Source organism: Erythranthe guttata, chromosome 6 (genome assembly GCF_056151865.1).
Source record: "Erythranthe guttata isolate IM_541 chromosome 6, IM_541, whole genome shotgun sequence".
NCBI classification, from domain to species: Eukaryota; Viridiplantae; Streptophyta; class Magnoliopsida; order Lamiales; family Phrymaceae; genus Erythranthe; species Erythranthe guttata.
Window position 1 is genome coordinate 9,573,196 of NC_142538.1, and position 16,805 is coordinate 9,590,000.

General features: G+C 34.5%; 1 protein-coding gene across 1 annotated transcript; it reads right to left on the reverse strand.

The window, feature by feature from the left end:
• Positions 1 to 230: 230 nt before the first annotated feature.
• On the reverse strand, positions 231 to 3,174 carry LOC105953619 (uncharacterized). The gene is made up of 3 exons (XM_012977294.2): positions 3,006 to 3,174; positions 1,353 to 2,879; positions 231 to 879 (listed from the first exon to the last, which is right to left on the reverse strand). The coding sequence occupies exons 2-3, from the start codon at positions 2,576 to 2,578 to the stop codon at positions 645 to 647; spliced, it is 1,461 nt and encodes a 486-aa protein (XP_012832748.2). The 5' UTR covers positions 2,579 to 2,879; positions 3,006 to 3,174; the 3' UTR covers positions 231 to 644.
• Positions 3,175 to 16,805: the final 13,631 nt, after the last annotated feature.

Here is a 16,805-nt window from a genome sequence, read left to right on the forward strand (position 1 = left end):
ATAAATAAATTACTTAAATCATTTAAAAAATCACTTTTTTTTTTTATTAAAATCCCGATTGAAATGTTTCAAATTACATTGAAATTATATGAAACAAATCAATGTGAAGTTTTTAAAGAAAATAAGAGTATTACTACCAAAAGGTGTTTTCATAATTCCCATGGAATAATAAGACTCAGTTATATAGTTTAATTAATTATATTATAGTAATATAAGAGATGCATACATAATAACTCATAAAACATGCAATATTAATATACAAATATTGTTACCTTTTGGGTACACAATAATGCAGGCAAAATCCTGTACCCTTTGTACAGTTTGAGGATGTGGTATATTCAGGGTGCAAATTTTGCTGTTGCTGTTCTTTAACCTATTTCTGGTTTTCTTTTTTATACTTGTTATCCTACCTTATTTCACCATCTTCGGCTCCCCTTTTGTGTCGAACATTATTCATCGCTACCCTATAATACATACATGATTTTTGCCGTATTCCGAAGATACCCGGTTTAATTTCTTCGAGGGCGTATACCGAATTTTTCTCAAATGGAAGAATCTCCCAAGTGTTGCTAATTTAGACACGAGTTTTGTTTATTCGGATTTGTGTAATAAACTAGTACCTTTGAATGGCACAACGACTTAGCCTAAGAGTTCGGGTTGAGAAGAAAACATGTTTCGTCACCGCCAGTTCTCCACAAGAAACGAGCATACATGGCATAATAGTAGGAGTTATGCTGCTCGATAGCCATTGCTTCTAGAAACATTTCCTCTGCTATCGTATCTTCGCCTCTCACTATCCATAAAAAGTCTGCGTACCGGCTCAGACACTCTGCATCCCCTGGCGACAATTGTACAGCCCGTTTGAAGCATTCTTCCGCCCTGTTAATTAGCACATCACACACAAAACAAAAAAAAGAAAAATCAGACAACAATTTTGTTTTTATAAACCACACATTGACAAGCATCCTCACTTTGCTATCATCATTGGCTAGCAATGGTGGAGCCAGGATATGGTGACAGAGGGGCCATGGCCCCCCAAAAAGCCTATATGATTAGTTTTTTTTTTTAAGTAAAAGTTCAAATCGTGTTACAAATCAAGATAGAGTGAATGGGCACTATTCGAACCCTAGATCTGTACTCTAGTAGTAGAAACTAGGTACCAACTCTCCTAATGATGGTTGGTGTGGTGCCTATAACAATAGTGTAAACTGATTTACGAGCACATATGCATATATTCTCATCTCATCTAAACAAAAGTTTCGAACATGTATCGGAGAAACCAATAGAAACACTCAATCAATAAAAAAAACTAAATCAGAAAAAGCTAATCAAGATTCGAGTAGTGTATTCACCTGTCGTGGTCGTGGGCAACGCGGTGAAGAAATTGACCGTAGTTGCATAGTAAGAGCGGATGATCAGGTTGGAGGGACAAGTTCATCTGATATAGAAGGTCGGTCCTGGTAAATTCTTCGTAATCATCCGGTTCTATCTCAACCCACACCGGCGCAACGAAATGCTTCGGAAGCACCAGTTCCTCCTCAATACCTCCGTCTCTCATCATCTCCGCCACATCTTCCACCATCGAGTTCCACTTCACATTAGTATGATTATCACCTCCTATATTAGAGCTCGTCTTTTCGATTTGCGTTTGTTCTTCAATACGCGGAGGAGGGTAGTATTGACTTTGTTTCTCTTCGTTGAAAGAGGGTGTGTAAGGAGGGATATTGTTGGACGCCGAATGAACGCTGAAATCCGCCAAAAGGATCATTACTTGGAGCATCAAAGCCGGTGTTTTGGAGAACACTTGTTGGAATAGCCAAACGAAAGACGAGTGCATTTCTTTCTGCACCTTCGAAGTGATGACGTCTAAATCCTCGTCGCACAACGCTTCCCTCATGTGCAAGGCGTGGCTTTGTAGCTCGACTATGATGAAAACCATGGATGCGAAAGCCGCCTTCACCGAGCAATCGGAAGAGTCTCTACACAAGCCATCCTCCAATTGTAGCTTCTTCTTTATCATTCTAAGGGAGAGTGGAATATCGAAACTCTTTGCCTTTTGTTCGATCACAACGCTTTCCCGATCCGACCAATCGGGAAACTCCGGTTTGATACCGAGCATCATAGGCTCCAAGAAATCGAATCGGGAATGAAGGAACGAATCCCGATCCTTCATGTGTTTGTCGTCGGTAAAAGGGCTATTAATATTGTTCTTGGATAGAGAGCAATGCCTCTTGTTGTTGCTAATTGTACCGCCTTGAAGATGATGATGATGATGATGATGATCCTCGTTAGTAGTACTATCGGGTGATCCGGCGGGGCCGCCTTTGGGTAATTGTTCGACGTTCTTGAACGGGGAATCGTCGTGATAAATATCACCGTCGATATTCGAACTGCAGGATCGTCGAATAGTACGGCCTCTTGTGGTGGTGGAAATAATTTTGGTGCGGGGGAAAAGGTTGGAAGAAAGAGATGAAAGAGGTGGTGGTAATGGTAATGGTGGTGGTGGTGAAGGAGGAAGAAGAAAACCATGGTGGGAGTGGGAGCACTCTACAATGGATGGAACAGCTTTCAGCCACATAGTTTGCTAATCACACAAAACAGAGCAAACACACTAATTAAAGAAACACAAAATAACTAGGATTAGTTATTCACCACAACTCAAAATAGAAATAGTCAAATTTCAGGTAACGGATTTCCCGTGTACATGGGGTGTCTTTTCATTTAGTCCATGAGAGAGAAACAGAGAGGAGAGAGAGAGAAACAGAAAAGTTGTTGGTGGTTGATGTATCATGTATGAGAGAGAGAGAATATCTGTTATTGGATCTTGAAATAAAGGACACCAGAGATTTTTGCATTGGTAGCTTTAAACTCAATCAAACCTGTGACAAATCAAATTATATATATATATATATTCATAGTCAAATATATTACATATATAAATATATATTTATAACTGATTAAACAAAAAAAAAATTGGAGAAGAATGAAGTGTGTGGGAAGCTCACCGGGAGTCTGAACTGAGCAGTGTACTATTGTTTGTGGAATTGTGGGATGGTTGATTATTTGTTTGTTGAATGTATTTATTTATATTGAAAAAAAAAATAATAATAACAATAAGAGAGAGGAGAGAGAGTGGATAATAGGAAGATAATTGTGAGTGAGTGATGAGAAGACGATATTTAGTAAGCAACAAAAAAAACAAAAAAAAAAATTGCACTTTTGGGACCATCCATCGCGGTGGATATGAATTGCAGAGAACAACCAAAACATGTGTTACATCACATTGCCTGTTCACATCCTTTTTCTTTTATTGTTATTATTATTTTTTTATTTTATTTTAATTCCTCCTTCCTTTTTGGGGGTGTTTTATCCCAAAAAAAATTTATAAAGAGAAGAACAAAAGTAGAATGTAGGGTTGTGATCTAATCTAGTTAATTCGAAATTTTAATTTTTAATCTGCATTTGAAAAAATGAATTGTGGCTTTTACTCTTATATTGTGATACATTATGTAATATCCATCTAGTGTTATAGGTGCTACACGAGTTTAAATTACAGGGCAATTTGTTAAATACCCCTTAACACTAATTCCGTTTCGAATCGTAACAGTCATATTTTCACATTTTGTTAAAAGTTTTCGGGCAACTTAGATGGAAAATGATCATTTTAGATTAAAATATCTTATTATTCTCTAATTTGTTCGTCCTTAAAACCATATTTACTGTAAAAAATAACATTTGTTCCACTATTATGTCTCTCCCGGAGTAGTCCCATGTCGCTGACCGCCTAATTTTCGCCACAACATCATTTGAAAATGTTATTTTCATTTTGAAATGTTAATTGTTAGTCTAAATTCTCTAGCTAAACTGTCTATTTTCAATATAAAATATATATTTTGCAGTCTAAATTCTACAACTAAGTTGTATATGATCAGTATAAACTATCCTTTTTTATTCTAACTTGTTCAGATTGATTTTTAGCAAATTCAAAATATCCGGACGGACTATTAGTTACAAATTATTTCCAATGGATTTTTAGCAATTTTCCCTAAAATTATTTCGAATGTGTAATCTTCTTGCACGCGTAAATATGATCCAAATATTCTTCTTCGTTTTATTAGTTTTTAAGTTAACTACTATTCTCTCCATGCAATTATCTTTTACTCAAGAGTTAAATACACTTTGCACCCATCAAGTATAGTTTATGTAATACTCAAAAACTAATAAGCATAACAATCTAACAATTATTGGATCATAAAAAAATGAGAAGTAACTAAAAAAATAAATTATTGGAAAAAAATAAAAAGTAATATATGTTGTATAACAATGAATGGAAATATAATTTATGAAATAAATGAACTAAAATATATTTAAATACTTAAGATTACTATTAGTTATGTATTGATTTCTTAAAATTTATCGATACGAGTATATTTGATTACTTGTCCCAAAAACAATTAGATGTTATTTATTAGATATTTACCCAACACAAAATAATATTTTTAAATTTTTAAATATTGCACTTTTCAATAGATATTTTTATTTGTATGATTTATCATTATTATTTTTAGTTATTTCTGTAAATAAAAAGAAAAAAATTCATGTATTAGAATTTAAATTACAAATTAATTTAAATTTGAGGGGTAAACTTTACGAATGATACTTTATAGAAATAAACTTTACTAAGTGGTAGTGATCTATCGTTTGGGTGTGTATTTAACCCTTTATTCAAATTACTCTATAAATACACATATTTAATATTGCATGTCAGTTTGTCAGATGATTTTCATGGGTTGTGACACATATTTAAACTTTATTGTATAAAGTTCAGATTGATCTGCACGTGTCCTATACTTGAGTGGATAGACGGGACCACGTGTCTTATCCTGCTTCATCCCTGTTACTTAACGTCCTCCCTTTTCGAATAAGAGATGCCCCTACATAAAATTTCTTAGTCCCAATCATCTATCGATAAATTGGTGAAAAATGGCCGATAACATACAAAAGTATTTTAGACATATCAAAGTAAAATGACTAAAATAATATATTGCATAAATCAAACCCAAGTATTTTTCTCGTCCCAGTGATTAAATATTTTTGTATAATAAATAAATAAATGATCGATAACACATCCAGCCGACATATTGTTTATCAGATAAAGTCGATTGTCATTCATTATCCGATACATAACGGTCGGGACGATAATAGTTTTCAATACGCAGTAAAATCAGGTGATCGAACCGGGTAGATATTTGGCCGATAATTACACAACCCGACCCATGCCCAACTCTAGCTCAACATCTATAAAAAAACATCTATAAAAGAGTTATGAGTAAGTAGATCAAGAATTACTTTTATTTATTTTATGTTTCTTCATTTGAACTCGTAATGCGTTTTAAGTCATATACTTAAGAATTAGACATTTGTTGCGTTAAACTACTTCATTTGTTTCAAGGAACATACTATGGTTTTTATTTTATTTTCCGACTGTGATTTTTATCTTACTTTGCTCTTCTTGAATATTCTAGAATTTGTTCTTTAGATGCGAAGTTGTTTTTTTTTTTTTTCCTTTTTCCACGTTCGGCTGCAAAGTTGTCAACTATATATAATTTATATATTGTTTGATACAAGTTCGATATAAACCCGATGCTCGAAAAAATACATGAGCCGAGATCGAGCGCATAGTTATGATGTCCAATGGTATATTAGTTTGAGCCTATAATAATGAAATCCGATGTTATGTGAGCTTGAATCAACCCAAAGTCGGCTCACACGGCCTAATTGCAGCCCTACTTAAAAGTATGGGTTAACCATAAGGTTTATGGTATCGAAAATTTATCGCGTATTTTTTTTCTTCTAAATATCGTATCGTATGGTAAGATATTTAGCAACTATTAAATATTGTCCAATATATATATATATATATATATATATATATATATATATATATATATATATATATATATATATATATATATATATATATATATATATATATATATATATGTGTGTGTGTGTGTGTATATATATATATATAATATAATCATGTAAAATTTAATATTTTAAAGCCACACCTCTCATTTTTTTTCGGGGCGTGCACTAAAATATACTAAATCCTACACATAAATTAAAAAAAAAAAATCTCTCTACTCATATTTTTTCTAACTTTTCTAACATGATTTTATTCGAGTCACTCAAAATTCATTAATTTTTGACGTAATAATCATAAAAAATGAGTTCAGTTTTATTTAATATTTATTCAATTTCATTAAGTTTTTTAATTAATCAAACTCATATCAATTAAATTATTTTCTTCAAATTCCAACTTTATTTTAGTTTGAATACTTGAAGATTTTTCTCGAATTCGAACTCGGAAAGCTAGGGACATTATGACTGTGTGATTTTGTGAAAAAGTTAGGGAAAAAGAAGAAGCGTGGGAAAGGAGAAGAGAAGATTTTATAGATTATTTTTAGTTGTGTGCATGATTTGTAAAAATTGGTATGTGATTTAGCTTTTCAGTTTTTTTTATTGGCCAAACCACTCATTTCAAAATAGTAGTGTCAACAATACATTATAAAATAGGATAAAATTTATAAGTGTTCATCAAATAACATCATTATATTCAAGTTCAAATCACTATTTCTAAAAAATAAGTTATCACTCATCATCTTCAAGACCAACTTATCCCTTAAAACTCCTTCATCCACCAGTTTCAAATGATTGTGTTCATCCTCGTCTTCATAAATGTCTTCAACTTCATCATCAACTCCAATTTTAGCTATTTCATTCCTCTTATCATTATCAAACTTGGCTCTAAGTTCCCAAATTGAAAATTTAGTAGTCAAAGTTTTATTATTATGAGATTTCCTTGAAAAAATTTCGAGACTTTGATATAGACCATAATGATTTTGAATGAGTTAAAGTTAGTATAATTTTAATCGGCCCATCGTTGCCTTTTTTACCAAACAATTCAAAAAATAGTAATATTTCGAAACGAACAGGATATGGTTGGTGCGACCGGTTCCGTATCTAGAACTCACCTAAATTTATATCGTTGTATAGTTTTTGTATCGCGATACGGTGAGATACGTAGATATATGGAAAGATAAATAACTTAAAAAGATATAAGTTCAAAAGTTCTATCTTTTATCACACGTACGTATCGTAGCGTAAGCTCAAGACATAAATAACACTTTCTATTGGTGAATTTATGATAAGACTTTAACTTTGACTATGTTGCATTTTTTCTTCCAATACAACCATTATATAAAGGATGCATATGTATTTCAACAATCTTTGAAAAATCTCAATATTATTATTTCAAAAAACTTCTAAGTTTAGAAAGAAAAAAAAAAAGAAAATGAATTTTTATTTCAATATTTGTTTCTCCTTTCTTTTCCTTTGTCTTCAATATCTATCAATAAAGTTTAGTAATTGTTTTTGTGTCTTCATTGAAATATCAATTTTCAAAATCAATAATTTTTAAATATATTTTCATGTGAGTTTTTTAATAAATTTTGTATTTTTTTTAAAAAGTAATTGGAATTTCTTATTACATTAGGGTCATTTAGTAATTTAAAGGTCGAGATAAACGATAATTCGAATTTGTTTTTTGAATAATTACGAGATCTCTATTAATTAACAATATGAAGATAAAGTTAAAATTGAAAGAAAAATCAAAATTATTTTTTCCACAAAAACAAAAAAGAAATTATTATTATTTTTTATTTATAACATTTGCATGTTTGTATAAACAAAACTATAAAATATATAATATATGGATAAATAATAAAATATGGATGTAGTATGTATGTTCGAATAAACAAAGACCGAGTGATGTAGTGACTATATGAATGATTTGCGCAAAACTCGCTCACAAACTGAATATTTATTTTGTTATAATGCTGCAGGTATATCTTCGCGATCTACCAAATAAATATTGGTGGCCACCTCCTCAAATCATTCATAGATCATAGCTCTTTATGAGGCTTAGAAAATGTGTTTGACTAAGATCGATTATATTGCATATACGAAATTCCTGTCAATTACATCCAATTACAGACACGCCTCCTATCATTTATGAAGATAATTTTGCTTGCATAGCACAAAAAAGAGGTGTATATATAAATGGTGATAGGACCAAGCGCATACCACCAAAGTTCTTTCATACACACGAGCTTCAGAAGAATAGAGAAATTGATGTCCAACATATTCGATCGTAACAATCTTGCTGATTTGTTCACACAGTCCTTACCAGGTTCTACATTTGAAAAATTAGTATACATTGATAAGGAACGTCAAATTGGATTTGAATTGCAATATAGCTAATTAATTCGGAGAAGAGTTATTAATGGGCATCACTGGAGATATCGAAAGAAATTATGGAAAAATAAGGGTTTTCAACGAACTCAAATTGTATTTGAGTACGAAACGAACTATATCACAAGTGAAACGGTGCAAGGAACAAAACTCATGAGCACAACTCATGAATCACGTCAAAATTTAGCAATCCAGCGCCGTTTAGACTGCTAAAAGTTCGTTTTTGCTATTTTATGTTAGTTTTAGAAAATAATATCAAATCATAGAAAAATCGTATTAGGATTCCGTAAAATGGGTTGTTCCCAAAATTACGAGATCTACTAGAATCAGGATCTAACTCGTTTTTGCCGTTTTTGGTAATTTTTAGTATTTTCTTAATTTAATTAGGGTTTTCAGTTTTTTAGTATAAATAGCTGCCTTAGGACTTTATTTTGAGAAGAATTTCGAATTTTAATAAAATATTTAGAGTTTTTCCTATTTTTCTAGTGGATTCCGAATGTTATTTTGTTCTATAGAATTAATTTGTAGAAATTAATTCTTTACCGTGCTTCCATTCTGCGTCAGTTGGCATCAGTAGCGAGGTTTTTCTTGGTTAGATGGCGAAAGGTGTGAAACATGGAGACAACAAGTACGTTGGCGATGACCGCGAGATTGATTGCAAAATCTGCGGTTGGTGCGCGAGGGATTTGCCCTTAACAACAACAACAACAACAACAACAACAGAAGGACTGAATCTAGCACGATGATTGCCGACGGTGTAGCCCATGGTGCATATGTTAGACACAATTATCATGGATCTGTTCAATTTCAATCAAGGTAGGTCGACTATTCAAAGGGGAGCGAAAACTCTGAGTTTGAAGAAAACCCACCTATAAAGAGGCAAAAGGATCGTGATAAATATCGGGTAAGAGCTGAAATTCCTTCTTTTAGTGGAAATTTTCTTAAAATTGAGGATTTTATCGATTGGGTATCAGAAGTCGAAAGATATTTTGAATTGATGGATATTTTGCCGAATAAGATGGTAAAATTGGTTAGGCGTGAGTTAAAGGGTTGTGCAGCCGCATGGTGGGATGAAATACTGAGGAATAGAGCTTGACAGGAAAAAAATTCCAATCCAATCATGGAGGAAGATGAGAAAAAGGTTGATGGATCGTTTTTTACCTTTAGATTACAAGCAACATCTATTTCAACTATATCGTAATTGTTCGCAAGGGAGTAGATCGGTTAAGAAGTATACTGCTGAGTTTATGAGACTAGCAAACTTAAATAACCTACAAGATTCCGAAAGTACGGAAATTTCACGGTACTTGACAGGATTGAACATTTCAATACGTCTTAGGATGGTGTGACATACATTCTACACCCTTGAAGAGGCTGAAGAGTTAGCATGGATGGAGGAATATTATCAGAAGCGAAATAGTTCTTCTAGAAAACCCGAAGATGTTCCACCCGTTGCCAAAGTTAAGGAAGTACAAGATACTTCGTTCGTTATTCAAGCACCCAGTTTGGTGGAGGATCATGGCGTACGAGTTAACGAAGTTGAAGACGAAATTGTTGATGCAAAAATTAAAATTAGCATAGCTATGATTAATGATGACATTAACGAAATCACGGTGAAAGTCGATGAAGTTGAAGGGAGAGTCAACAAGGTTGAAGAGAGCATCAACAAAGTCGAAGAGAGCGTCAACGGTGTAGAAGAGAACGTTAGCAAGGTTGAAGAGGGAGTCGATGAGTTTAAAGAGGGTGTTAAAAAAAATTTGAGGAAGAATTTGAAGTTGTAAAATTCGTTCAAGGAGAGGAAGGCGCAAGAGAAGAGAAGGGAGAAGTGGATTGCGTGGAGGTATGTGATCTAATTGCAGATAGTGTTTGCTGTGAAGTTCTTGTATCGGAGAAATTGGTGGAGCCATTGGGATTTTCGATTAATTGGTGGAGAAATTGGTGGAGCCATTGGGTAGCGAGATTTTTGTGTCGGGAAGATTGGTGGAGCACTTGAAGTTGTTTGCAAAGAAGTATGCATTGTTATATTTTGATCATAGCTCGAGGTCGAGCTCTTTTGAAGAAGAGGAGATTGATAAGGAACGTCAAATTGGATTTGAATTACAAAAATAACTATTTAATTCGGAGAAGAGTTATTAATGGGCATCGGTTGAGATATCGAAAGAAATTATGAAAAATAAGGATTTTCAACGAACTCATATTGTTTTTTAGTACGAAACGAACTCTATATCAAGTGAAACGGCGCAAGGAACAAAACCCATCAGCAAAGCTCATGAATCACGTCAAAATTTAGCAATCCAGCGTCGTTTTAGACTCCTAAAAGTTCGTTTTTGCTATTTTAGGTAAGTTTTAGAAAATTAACAAATAAAAATAGTATTAGGATTCCGCAAATTGGGTTGTTCCCAAAATTACGAGATCTACTAGAATCATGATCTAACTCATTTTTGCCGTTTTTGGTAATTTTTAGTATTTTCTTAATTTAATTAGGGTTTTCAGTTTTTTTTGTATAAATAGCTGCCTTAGGAATTTATTTTTAGAAGAATTTCGAATTTTAATAAAATATTTAGAGTTTTCTCTATTTTTCTGGTGGATTCCGAATGTTATTTTGTTCTATAGAATTAATTCGTAGAAATTAATTCTTCACCGTCCTTCCGTTCTGCGTCAATACGATATTGGAATGAGAAATGTCAATACAAAGCAAGATTGACTACCCATCTCAGAAGATATATTGTTCATTTCAGGGGGAGCAATGGTGCACTGCACTCTTTTTCCCTTATGATTTGTATTGTCCCATAGGATTTTCCAGTTTAAAGTTTTTAACGAGGAAGCTTATGCATGCGCCTGAGATTGTACTGATACAATTATGCTACGTCCAAGGAGGAGGATGATCATGACAACGTGGACTATACCACATATTCCAACATCCAATGAGATGGCTTCTTGGCATGTGATGCATTGCCTGCACACGTGATGACATGGTGTGCATATATGGAATTTGTAGATATGTACTTAGCATATTTAGCAAATCAATTCAATACACATATTGTATATGTGGATGATTCATAGCCTCTAATGATGTATAAATAAATGATTTATGCAATGAAGAGAACATACAATTTCTACAAACTCAAGTAGCCCAAGTCTGTCTCCGCAAATTTCATGTATTCACACCATGTCATCACGGCGGAGGCAATGCTATCACATGCCAAAAAGCCATTTCATTGGTGTTTGGAATCCACGGTGTAGTCCACGTTATCACATGCCAAAAAGCCATCACATGGTATCACATATCAATTCTTTTATATAATGGTTGGAAGGACATTATTAAAAAAAATGTCTTATCATCAAAATTAAAGTCCTACTATTGAATTTATTACGTGCATTTATTAAATTAAGGGGGTCACTTTTATAACTAGGGCTGAAAATTGGAACGCAATTTTTTATTTCCATCTATTCCGATTCGAGTTTGAACACTATTTTTAAATCCGAAGTTTATTTACGTAACGGAACTGGAACTAATTTTTCTCTTCCAAGTTTCTTTACTTTTCGAAAGGGCTAATTTTGATATGATCCGTCCCGTTCGATTTACACTCCAAGATACAACCCTTATAATTTAAACGTGCAAACTGAATTTAACCTAATAATAAATTAGTGGTACTAGTAGTAGGTATTGGAGAGAGGAAAGTAGTTTGTATATTTTTATATATAAGAAGAAAAAAAAAAAGGCCAGCAACCCTAAACAACCACAATGACATGTTTTGTAATTTTTACTTTTTTTTCTACTAATGGCATCTTTGTAAAAGAAAATTCTCCACTAATTTACTATTATACTTTTCACTCATTGTATTTATATAAGCAACCTAAGCAACCCTATTGGCATTTTTGTAATTATTGTTTTATTTTTAATTTTTTTTCTCTACTGATTTTATAATATATGTTTAATCGTTTCCTTGAAATAACTAAGAAATCTGAAATCCATTCCCTTTAGATAACAAAGAAAGCAAAATTTTAGTAGAGAAAAAAAATTACTATAAATACTTACAAAGATTAGCCTCTAAAATATTATTAAAAACCGAACCTCCCATTATTAGAAAAACCATAATACTCAATCTCCAAGAGTCTCAAATATTTTTAGAGTTATTTGCACATACCTCTGTGTAATCTATAATGGCTAAAAAAGTCCATCATATTAAAAAAAGTAGCAATTACCCCTGTATGTTGCATTTTTATTTAATTCACTGCCCTCTAGCGTAAATAAATATATTGACTTTAAGGAAGTGACTATACTACCGTCATTAAAATACAATATAAAACAAAATAAGAAAATAAATCATAAAAAAGAAAATGGTCATCTTCCACACCAAAAAACAAAATTGTAATAAAATAAAGTTGTCATCTACAACCCAACACGATTGTTCCCCGTCCATCTCCATCGCCATCTGGATCTCTTCTCTACCATCCGCCATGGGCATCTCCGTATCATACACCACACTCGCAATGAAGGCACCAAAGACGAAGAAGCAGCAGCCACAGAAGCCTATACAGCTATAAAGGTGGGCTACTATCGAGAGACGCCGGAGAAGAAGCCAAGAAAGTGCAAAAAATAATTTTGTTTTTGTGGATTTTTTTTTTCTTTTGAAAAGCTCTATTTATTATGTTTTTTTCTGAAAATTTCCATGAGAGCAAATATTTTTTTGGATTTTCACGGGTTGTTGATGGGTTTTGCAGAAAAATAATGGGCTTGAATCTTAGGTATTTTTCACTGTTTTTGTTTTTTCTTGATCTAGGTCAGAAGAGAGTTGATGCTCAGATTTGAGTTTTTTTTTCTTTTTCTTTGGGGAGAACTTGGTGCTCCGGAATTATAAATAAGAATGAGTTTAAATGTGTTCTACAATCCAATAATATAAATCCTTTTTATCCTCCTGGGAGTTTTGCCTTTCGTAGTGGAGGAGCCACGATCGAAGTTGAAGGGCTGCCGGAGTCTTGCCTTTCCTTTTTATTCGGCCTTGTGCCTGGATGAGGACATTGCAATTCAGTCCCCTAACTTGGGAGAATAGGGCTTTTCTGAAACTTTAAGGGATTGAATTAAAAATATTGAAAACTTTATTTGCAGCTCATTTTTGAAATTTATAATTTAAAGGGTATTTGGGTCTTTTCACGTCAAAAAATAGAACTCCGGTCTCATATTTGGCGAGTGTATCACACGACCAACTCGCAGGGTTCTTACTAGTTTTGGCTATCTTATATAGAGGGGATGTGCTAATTATTTTTACATAGGGATTTTTTAGCCATTAGAGATTACACGAGGCTACCTAATGCTAAAAACTCAATATTTTTAAAACCCGAACCTCCCACTATTAGAAAAACCACAACACTCAATCTCTAGGGGCACTTTATGTAATTCTTTTATTTTCTTAGGGCTATTTGTTGTTTTTTCTCCTTGAGTTGTTTTTTTAACAAGTTTGTAGGAATGTTGATACTAACTTCCAAATAAGTTTTTATTATATTGTGTAGTATTTGTCTTACTAGTGTTTTCATTGTTATGTATCTAAATAATTATTTTAAATGCTACCCCATGTAAATCCACAGAGAGAATCACAAGTGAATTGAAGATATAAAAATTAATGAGACATTTTTTATGGTCGAATCTATGATAGTGATGGACCCACACCTGAAGACCCGTATTGACAAGCCCATAAAAACACACAAACGAAGTCAAAGTAGGCTCAGACTAACAATATAAGCACAAGTTGGCTATAATATAATCAATCAGACCCGAGTCGACCTAGGTCAAGAGGCTTGAGCCTATGAGAATATATTTCTCCATTTAAATACCCGAAACCTTCACAATTAAAGGCATGTAATTAATAATTCCCGAGCAGTCTCTTGAATTCTTTGAATAATTTTATCATACAAAGTTAGCTTGAACACCTGAGGGTTTCCGCCGGGACCAAACCCCGGCTCCCTAACAACCTTTCTGGATGCATGTAGTGCCCACACGAGTAATCAAAGAATGTGAGGGAAAGAAAAAATTATAGGGCCTCATAGCATAGAATAAGCGAGCCTCAAAGAGAAGTCCAATACCCAAGAGAAGTCGGTAGCGAAACTATAGTCCATCTGGAGGAGCGTCAACCCATATTTGTCGAGAGGCCTCGATCACACCGACGAGTCCTCCAATGGTGAATCCTCGGTCCAAATTTGTGGTGAATCTTTGATGCACACCCTCTAGCCGCCCCCGACTTCTCATTGAGCGGTTTGTTTATGCACTGTTGTTATTCTATGATTTGCCATTTCTTTGCATGCTGACATTTTTTGACTTGTCATTACTCATGCCGTCATCCAAAAAGTAACCGCCGTTCAAGCCAACAATGTGCACCATATCTAGCGGTCGATGCGCCATGACAACGACAATGGAACCAACTAATTTGTGATGTCTCTTTCATATACGCCCTCTAGCCGTCGCCGGCTCCTCATTGAGTAGCTTCTTTATGCCCTATGACCATTCTATAATTTATAATCTCTTTGAAAGTTGACACCTATTGACTTGTCATTACTCAAGTTGCCATCCACAAAGCAACTGCCGTCCAAGACGGCACTATGCACCGTACTTACACGTTGATGCGACCTGAATATGCCACCTTGGATCCGCTATTTTGCGAGCCACCAACTCGTGAAGCACTCTCTCTGAATTATTATATATTGTCTAATGTGCGTCCCTTTTTCAAGCCGACATTTTTAAAATTTTGAGCACCGAGATTTGGCACTTTGTGAACTGTCATCTCCCAGGCAGCAAGCACCAGTCAATATTCAAGGCAGCACCTTTGTCATCATCCAAGTCGCCACCTTTTGAAATATCCGATGGCAACTTTGAAATATCATTACCCAAGATGGGACATTTTAAATTTTCATCACTAAGTTGACACCTTTGAACTGTAATCCTCAAAGGTGGCTCCTTTTGAAGAGTGATCACTTAAGGCGGTATCTTTTAATTTGTCATCTCCCATCTTTTGAACTGCATTCACCCAAGCTAGCACTTTTTGAAATATCATCATCCAAATCAACAATTTGACATCACCCAACTCCACGTTTTGAAATTTCACCCAAAATGGCAACTTTTTTTAAATGGCATCAACCAAGATGGCTTTCATTTTTAAATATCATCACCCAAGATGACACTTTTTGAAAAGCACCGCCCAAACTGACAACTCTTGAGTCGGCATACTACAACTCATCATTTACTAAATGGTTATTATATGAATTGTCTACCCTAAGATTCGATGAAAAATCGAGTACACCTTGGAACTGTATCTCACAAACTGCCACTTCGTAAAGGCAAAAAGTCGTTGCCTCCCACTTTGCAGTCTCCATCCAATAAGCACCTTGTAGGCAAAATAAATGACTTCCCGAGCCTCACCATCTCGCAAATATTTATTTTGCAGGTCCTACATCCCCCAAATTTGTCACCTCCCAATTGAAAACTTCTGAACCAGTCGACGCCTCAGGGTACCGCATCTATTCTTTCCTAGACATCACCTCTAATTAATTGTTTTCCTCTAACATGGCATGGCCATCTCCTTCCAAAATGATACCCTTTGAGATGTGTTATTCCAATTCAGTATACTCTAAGCTACCATCCCGCAGTCCGTTCTCTGGTGGATCAATTAAGAACTAAATAAACTTTGAGATTACACCTTGTAGTCCGTCTCTGATTGGCTCAATCAAAGACCTTGCACGCTCAATCTTGCGCTTGTCTGTTGAGACTATGGAAACCTACCGTGTGTTTTTTATGCATGAAATGCCTCATTTTTCCCAATTGAAGAATATAGGAGAAATAGAGTTGGAGAAAGAGAGAATTATGTCTCTCACGTATATTAATCATATATATATAGTTACATGTAGGAAACCCTAACCTATTACACAAGGTAACTATAATAAATAATAATAATAATAATAATAATAATAATAATAGTTGTTGCCAAGGAAAACGCAATAGCCCGATGTCGAACGATGAGTGTCAGGACAGCCACCCCTATCGGCATCGGAGTAAGCGATAAGAGACAGGTCCGGATTGGGGGAGAGGAGAAGGCCGTGGTCGAGAGTGCCCCGAAGGTAGTGAAGGATACGCTTGAGAGCAGCCATATGGGGTTCCCTCGGATCATGCATGAATAGAAATAGTTGTTGCACAACATAGCAAATGTGGGGACGAGTACACGTGAGGTATTGCAGTGCACCGGCAATGTTGCGATAAAGAGTAGGGTCAGCAACCGGGGGTCCAGTGGTCGAAGACAACTTGCTCTTTGTGTCAGTCGGTGTAAGACAAGGGTTGCAGGAAGCCATGTGTTCACGCTCTAGTATCTCGTCGGCGTACTTGCGTTGAGAGAGAAATAGCCCATTCGACGAGCGAGTAACTGAGATGCCGAGAAAGTAGTGAAGATCGCCAAGATCCTTCATTGCGAACTCTTGATTAATGGCAGCGATGATAGAGCGGAGCA